This window comes from Nyctibius grandis, chromosome 4 (genome assembly GCF_013368605.1).
Source record: "Nyctibius grandis isolate bNycGra1 chromosome 4, bNycGra1.pri, whole genome shotgun sequence".
NCBI classification, from domain to species: Eukaryota; Metazoa; Chordata; class Aves; order Nyctibiiformes; family Nyctibiidae; genus Nyctibius; species Nyctibius grandis.
In genome coordinates this window covers 1,975,455-1,983,623 of record NC_090661.1, presented here as the reverse complement: position 1 = coordinate 1,983,623, position 8,169 = coordinate 1,975,455, and the positions used below count along the sequence as shown (strand labels likewise).

Here is an 8,169-nt window from a genome sequence, read left to right as displayed (position 1 = left end):
TTGTGAATTGTATGAATATTCATTTTTCTATAATGTATGTAATGAATCTTCTTTTGTCTCTAGGTGTGCGTGCTAGGAGGAGAGATCCCCCATGCACCCAGCGCTGCAATAAATCAACGTCGGCTTTTTAAACTATCATTTATTTTAGAGAGTTTTCTTGGTTACCATTTTCCAGTAGCACTCTGAGGTGATGGGGGCCTCAGCAGCCAGTTTGCACACACCCATCGTTTAGCTGCAGATTAGAGTGACAAGGAAAGGGCAAGGGCAGCTAGAAGGGCTTCTACAGACACCAGCAGGTAGAAAGCCAACAAAAAAAGGATCCAGAGCTGAAATGATAGGAGCCAAAGCAGAGGCCCACTGCACCCATTCTATACCAGTACATTAAGCAGGATATAATTAATATTTATTTTGAATCCAGACACCAGTGTACTACAAGAGAATACCTTGACATCAGTGTGTTTTGTAACATTTTGACACTGCCAATATCATAACTATCAGCTCTGTGTAAGCATTTTGTAACCCAGTTAAGCAGAAATGAAAAGTAATCATGCCACGAGAAGGGAAACAGGGGTTTGTGGTATAAAGGCAGAAACAGAGCATGGAAAAACATATGCAATAAAATCTTCAAGGTAAGAACACAGGATGAGAACGAGCATGAAAGATGTCTGGTGGGAACAGAACAGGCAGGAAGGACGCCTGGTGAAACTTGAACAAGTCCAGTCCTAAAAATATAATAAACTATATCGTGAGCAGATGAGATTCCTCTCTCTAGGGAGGGTATGGCAGAGCTGGCTGCCGAATAAGTCTTTTCCATTGTAAAAAAGCTTTTAGTTTTCCAAATTTAATATATGCAATCACACCCATATGTAGTAGTTACCTGAACTGGACTTTTCTTTGAGTTGTCTCAATAATTGTACACTGCAAAAATATAACTTTCTGCTGCATTTGGGATAGAGTCCCTTTATAGTCAGTGAGGAGAAAGATCCTTCTGGGATGGGATCCATCTGACGTGGGCTCCTGGTTTATATGGTAAGGTGAATCACCTTTGATTACCAAATGAACCTGGGAAGCTAGTTCAGATGCAGATATTCCTAACAAGTCACCTACATTTAGTCAGGTGGATCCCATCGCTTGTATTTTTATTGTGTATTTCTCCAGAAGCACACTGTATCTTTTCACTTCTAAGAGAATCACTGAGAAAACACTCTTCTCTCTACCGTTCTCCTTAGGGCATCCTTCACCTCTCTGTTCCTCAGACTGTAAATCAGGGGGTTCAGCATGGGAAAGACGACAGTATAAAATGCAGAGATCACTTTGTCTGTGTCCAGCGAGTAGCTGGAGCTGGGCCGTAAATACGCAAAGAGGAGGGAGCCGTAGAATAACCCGACGGCCGTCAGATGGGAGGTACAGGTGTAGAAGGCTTTGTGCCTGCCGTCTGCCACACGGATCCGGAGGATGGTGCTGAGGATGCAGGCGTAGGAGACAACGATGGTCAGGAGGGTGCTGGTTTGTATAAAGCCACACAGGGTGAAGAGGAGAACCTCGTTGATGTGTGTATCGGAGCAGGAGATCGCCAGCAGTGGGGGGATGTCACAGAAGAAATGGTTGATCACGTTGGAGCCACAGAACGACAACGTGAATGTGAAAGATGTGTGCACCAGCGATGTCAGACCCCCGCTGAGAAAAGCCCCAGCTACCATGGAGGTGCAGACCCTGTGGGACATGGCAACGGTGTAGAGAAGAGGGTGACATACGGCCACGTAGCGATCGTAGGCCATGGCAGCCAAAATGAGGCACTCTGCATCAGTGAAGGCAGCAAAGAGAAACATCTGTGTGGCACAGCCAGTTAAAGAAATGGTCTTCTGCTGTGCTAACAGATTCACCAGCATCTTGGGAGCAATGGCAGATGAACAGCTAAGGTCTAAGAAAGATAAATTGCTTAGGAAATAGTACATGGGGGTATGAATGCAGGCATTGACCTGGACGAGCACAATGAGGCCAACGTTCCCCACCAAAGTAGCAGCGTAGATGAGTAGGAAGAGCCCAAACAAAGGTACCTCCACCTCCGGACGGTCAGTGAAACCCAAGAGAATGAACTCTGTCAGTGCAGTGCAGTTTTCTTCAGGCATTTCATTACCGTGTGTTTGGCTTCGTACAGGTAAGATTTGTCAGGAAATCAGTCGATCCTAGTGGGTGAGCAACACACAAACACATTACATCCTTCACGAGATAAAGGTGATGGAAATGTAAGCATCTCACCCGATATCAGAGGGGGAAACTAGTGGCTTAGATGATGCCCATTGAAAGGAAAGTTTAGGAGAACATTCAAAGAGTTTTACAAACACATTTTCTATGTGGGATTCCTTCCTGTATATCAGATATATTGCATCATGTATATCAAATAGGACCTTAGGTGGGATTTTATTTAAGAGTTAGACCATAGCGCAGGTGTAGAAGAAACTTTGTATGATATATCACTTGAGGAAAACCATATTACGTGAGTATAATAGCTACTACACATTTACCTGTGTGAAGGGTAGAGTAAGAAGTTCAGGCACAGTTAATAATGACCTTTCTGAATCAGCAGTGAAATTGAACACTGGAAAAAGTGGATTGAAATGCTGCAACATAAAAAAAAAAAAAAATCTGCTTAAGACAAAAAGACATAATTAGTTTGGAACAAACACAAATCATTGAGTTTAAAATTAAATTAAATGTTGCATCTCGTTCTGGGATTTCTTACAAAATATTTTGTGGGTTTATTTTCCTGAGGCTGATTAATTGTTAAGCAATTTATGAGAAGAAAGCCATGAATAGTGTTTTTAAATGTTCAAACACAAAGATTTTTAGATTTTCCATGCAATTTTCCCCACATTTTTTTTTTTTGGCTGAAACCATTAACTGAATTTGAATTAGACTCAGTCCCCTAGAAAACTAATTCTGGGTGTTAATTTTACCTTTCCAGAAGAAGTGTGTAATTTAACTGAACTTTGCAAAAGTTAAGACACATATCTGCTGATGCCAGTAAAAATTCTAGGCAGGGCAGATATATCTTGCTCACCTTTACAAGAAATACAAGGATTGCAAAGGACATTTAATAAAAGTGCTAACACAGGTCAGTTAAATAATCCTGTGAATATCAATGACGTGTGGACAAAGGCACAGACAAACCAGAAATGTCTGTGTTCCTGAAAACATAATAATAATCTAAGCTGATTCATTCAGGATAGGATAATTAGATGGTTACAGTAGAGCCTGGGGGTTCAGAAAGGAGGGCATCAGTTCCCAACCGTCTTTCCAGGCACTCTAGTTGCAACGAATCTCACCTGTATTTGGCTGTCTAAAGGTTGGTCTGAGCTCATCATCTTCAGTTCCATCTATAACCGTTACAGAGGGACAGGTGGGATGCATCATATCCCGGAGATGTGTGTGTCTGTTGATGAGAAATGAAGCCTGGATGACCAGTATAAATTCACTGCCAAAATTTTAGATGGTTACACTTGAGTGAGATGAATCCCATTTTAGACAGCTTTGTTTGAGCCTGTCTTTCAAGATCCTTAATTCTTGGCGTGTCCTAAAATCTGAATCATTTTCTGGTTGTGACTGTTGACTCCAGAAAATGTCTTGGGTGACTCAGGTCATGACATAACCCCCCCAGTTACGTTCCTAGAATAAGGTGACAAGTTCCACAAAATTTCAATTGTGTTTTATTTTTAGCCAAGACCAGTTAAACAGCGACCATGTAACATTACAATTTATGTTGACACTATCACAGGCAATTTGAGAGATTTCTGGTGAAAGTAAAAAAAGAACCTTTCTGCCCTGAAAAATATTCCGTGGTTACGCACACGTGGCTGTTTCTTCCTCTCTTCAGCTGTTGATCGTGCTCAGAAATTTAGGTACGGAAATCCTACCAGCTGCTAAAAATTCAGTGGTTTCTGATGAAGACCTGCAAGAGATTTCAGTTCCCAGAACAATGTTTTAGGTGCAAAAAGTAACAAAAAATAAACTCCCCCCCTTTTTAAAAATATAAGTATTTTTTTCTTTTGTTGTATCATGATGCAGCAACTTTTTTCCTATAGTGCATCTGAAATTCATTCAGTCAACAAGGCAACAGACTTGGAACAATTTCTACACAGTGGAAGGAAATTTTACTGATGAGGAGACTTACCTGCTAGGGAAATATTATTTTTTTTCCTGAATGCAGGAAATGTTTCTTTGGGGGAATGTCACAGATTTTATATCTTCCTTTTGGACACGGGAGACCATGATGTTCTCAAGGGAAAAGTAGAACAAACAATTAAAATGCTGCTGGTGTTGTCTTGGTGTGGAAATGTTTCAGTGAAAGGATATGCTCTAAAGATATTGTAAGCACTCCTGGAAATGCTTTGACTGGAAACTCATAAAGGGTATTTTTTTAAAGCATCAAAACGCTGAAATGAGGATGGACATTTTGGCAAAATGGATTCCCAACCTGTGATCTGGAGTCACGGATACAAGGCCACTGTGACCTTGAAGCAACGACTATTTGAACAAAATTAATGCACCTCGAAGCGATCATGACAATTTAGAAAACTAAATTCAGCCAGTCAGTAGAACTTTTGGTGATGTGATTGTGATCATATCAAATTAAAAGGTGCTGGTTCTTGCTAGCTAAAGACTAAGTAATACAGGAATTATACACCCAGAGGAAGATTTAGAGCAGTTGAACTTGTTACCTTACTACTTATATTAAGCAGTAGTTAATTTCTTTACTTTCATTAGTATAAATTTGGTTTAAAAAAAAAAAGCTTACTTGATCCCATAGTCAGAGCTTCTCTAAATGCTGTTGTGTGTGTCCAGCTTTCTAGAAGCACTTGTTCCTGAGGAAAAGCAAGCAACCTTTTTAACGTTAGTTTCCAAGGTAAGAAACATATCCATAGCCTGAAATATTATAAAATCTGACAGACTGTTAATTGTGTGGCTGTTTTATTCTCTCTCCTTACTCTGTACTTTAAATCTTACACACAGGATACACATAATTGCAGCCTAGGCTTGTATATACAACAGTAAAAAAAATTAATGAATTTTCATATAAGGAATGCTTAAAGTAATGCTTGCAAAAAACAGTGCAGCCACAGAGAGGAAAATTGTTTTGACCTGAGATGGATTTTTTTTTTAAATGTATGATATCCCGTTATCACAGATATTCAGGAGCTGCAGGTCATTCTCTTTGTGCTGTTCCTTATCTGTGTTACCTCGTTGGTGGGGAATTAATGCATGATTGCATTAATCAGGCTTGACTCGACTCCACACCCCCATGTACTTTTTCCTCTGGCACCCCTCTCTGGTAGACCTAGGTAATTCCTCAGCAGTTGCTCCCCAAATGCTAGTGAGCTGCTTTGAAGAAAGGAAAACCATCTCTCTGCCAGGGTGTGCAGCCCAGATGTATTTATGTGGAGTCTGCATAATCACCGAGTGTTACCTGCTGGCTGTGATCACCTATGACCAGTACACAGCCATCTGTAACCCTCTGCTCTACGTGGCCACCAGCTCTCAAAAGGTTTGTGCCCAACTGGCTGTGGGATCCTACCTAGTAGCTACTGTGAACGAAATACTGCTTGTCAGCTCAGTGTTCAGTTTACACTTCTGTGGTGCTAATGTCATCAGTCGCTTCTGCTGTCACATTCCTCCGCTCCTGAAACCTTCCTGCTCCAGTACTACTGTCAACGAACACGTGCTTTCTACCATTGCTACTTTTATTGCGCTCAGCACTTTAGTATTCATTGTTGTCTCTTATGGTTATATCCTTACCACTGTCCTGAGGGTCTGCTCCTCAGAGGGCAGGCACAAAGCTTTCTCCACCTGTGCCTCATATTTGACATCAGCCTTATTTTTTTACAGGACTATGATCTTCATGTACCTCCACCCTGGTTCTAGCTACTCTCTGGAGCAGCACAAAGTGGTGTCTGTTGTCTACACCCTGGTGATTCCCATGCTGAACCCCCTGATCTACAGCCTGAGGAACGTGGAAGTGAAGGATGTTCTCAAGAGACTCCTAGAAACAGTTCTTGTTTCCTTTAGAAATCAAACTGGTAAAGGGGTGTCATAAGCTACACAAAATAAACTTGGACATGCTGGAATTTCAGTCTCCCTTTGGCTGCTGACCATTTAAACTAAAAGCAAACAGAAGATAGCAATCATGAGGACCCAAGTGCTTGTGCGTGTCATTGCTACAAGACATAGTGAGCCACTGCTTGCTTTCACCTCTGCCAAGGTGTAGCTATACTGTCTGATTTTCCCCTTCAACCCACTAATTGTACTCAAAGCCTCACGTGCACTCCTTTCCCACATGCCACCCCCTGCTTTAAAGACTTGGTGTCCTGTGTGTCACTCCATAAGGAGCTGTACTTTTCAGATTGAGAAGCATCCCTTACATTATTTAGTTCTTCTGGCAGATCTTCAAGAGGGAATGATGGGGCAAAGAGGAGACCCAGGTCCTCGCGAGTGATTGCTAAGAATAAATCCGGGCTAATATGTTTGAAACCAGGAACATTTCCAATTGGCAGTGTAGTCCGAGTTTGCAGAAGTCAGGTTTAACATTACTAATGAGCAGTGCTGTTTTAAGATCAAATAAATGAATGCTACATATGTGCATTCCCCAGATAAGGTTCAGCAATCAGACACAGCTTGAGGCCATCAATTCTATGTGACACCTTTATAGGACCCTTTGCTGATACAGAAAACCCATCTATTTTTAAAAGACAAACAAAAAAATTTGTAAGACCGAGCTGTGGATTTAAATAGAAAATGTCATCTAAGATGATGGATCATCACTCACAAATATTTATTCATTAGCAGAACCAATGCCAGACTGTCACACCACATCAACCGAAGCCCTTAGGAGCAGCAGAGAGAAGGAGAGCTTTTGTCTCAAAATACTTGTGGGGAAGCTCTTCCTATGTGCCACACGTAGGAATAATTACCTTAGGAGTTTCATGTTTCACCCCTTTGATAATGAAGTGCTCAGAAACAAGTAAATATGAATTGTCCGTTTCCCTGTTAGATACACAAAATTAAGGACATGAATCTTTGCCATGCAGAAACAGAGTGGATCAGACACACCTGTGACACAGTGTTCATCTTAAAAGAGATATTTGGGAGGATGACTAGTCCTTAGCCTGACATCAAACTCACTGAACAGACCATGAGAAACATGACATGAGAAACCAGAAACACCATGGGTCTAGTTTACTTGAGTATCAGGAATAGCAAAATCATGTGTGACTGTAGCAAAACTGGAATGAACATGGGGAAGTCATTGACCCATCAAGTCAAATGACCCATCAGGGTGGGTCATTTATTTGGGAGGTGACAATGGTGGAGAAACTGAGGCATCATGGCTGATGAGGGAAGAGCAAGAAGAGGACAAGAAGAGAAGGGAGGCATTAAAAGGTCCTGGTCAGTTTGTTTGTCTGGCTGAGCCTTATGCCTGACCACCACAGCTGGTCTCATCCTCTTAATAAATTGTATTCCCAGCAATGAGCTATGTATTTGTGACTACTTCTACCAACAACTGGCTTTTAGAGCTTAGAAATTCTTTGGGGGAAGAGATGCAACTACATGCCAGGTATAAGCAATGCAATTATTTCACCATAGTCAGCTGGGACATCAAACTGAATGAAAATGCAATCAAACAGCAGAAAATGCACACCCCTAGTAGAATGAGAGCTCCTGGTAACTTCTGCTGTATGCAATAGGTTGGGAACAGAAAGAAAACAGCTTTAAGGAGAGATGGAGCAGAACAGAGTCTAGCCCTAAAAACAAGAAGTTTTGTGAAGAAAAAGGAAAGGGATTTAATATTGAAGATATTCAGGGATATTTCATACCTGGATGAGACAGACTGAATGATGTTTTCTTTGAGTCCATGGAAGTTTAGAAGTAGCAGCATGTTCCTGCAAGGTATCCACACGGCTGCTGTCAGGGAGCTGCAAGGGCCAGCTGGTCCCCAAGGGACAGGGAGCGAGGAGCTAAGGAGGACGCCAGGGCAGGCAGTGCCTCACTCCTGGGGGACAGACCTACAGGGGCTGAACACAGGAGGCAGAGCCAGGGTCTGGCAACGGGGTCCATCAACAGCCACAGCAAGTGATGAACAGGGTCCACCCACAGCGTGCCACCAGGAGCAAAGGG

At 41.9% G+C, this 8,169-nt stretch overlaps 1 protein-coding gene across 1 annotated transcript; it reads right to left on the bottom strand.

Moving 5' to 3' along the window:
- Nucleotides 1–1,190: 1,190 nt before the first annotated feature.
- LOC137662043 (olfactory receptor 5AS1-like) lies at nucleotides 1,191–2,129 on the bottom strand. Its single transcript, XM_068397928.1, has one exon. The coding sequence runs from the start codon at nucleotides 2,127–2,129 to the stop codon at nucleotides 1,191–1,193; it is 939 nt and encodes a 312-aa protein (XP_068254029.1).
- Between the last annotated feature and the right edge of the window lie 6,040 nt (nucleotides 2,130–8,169).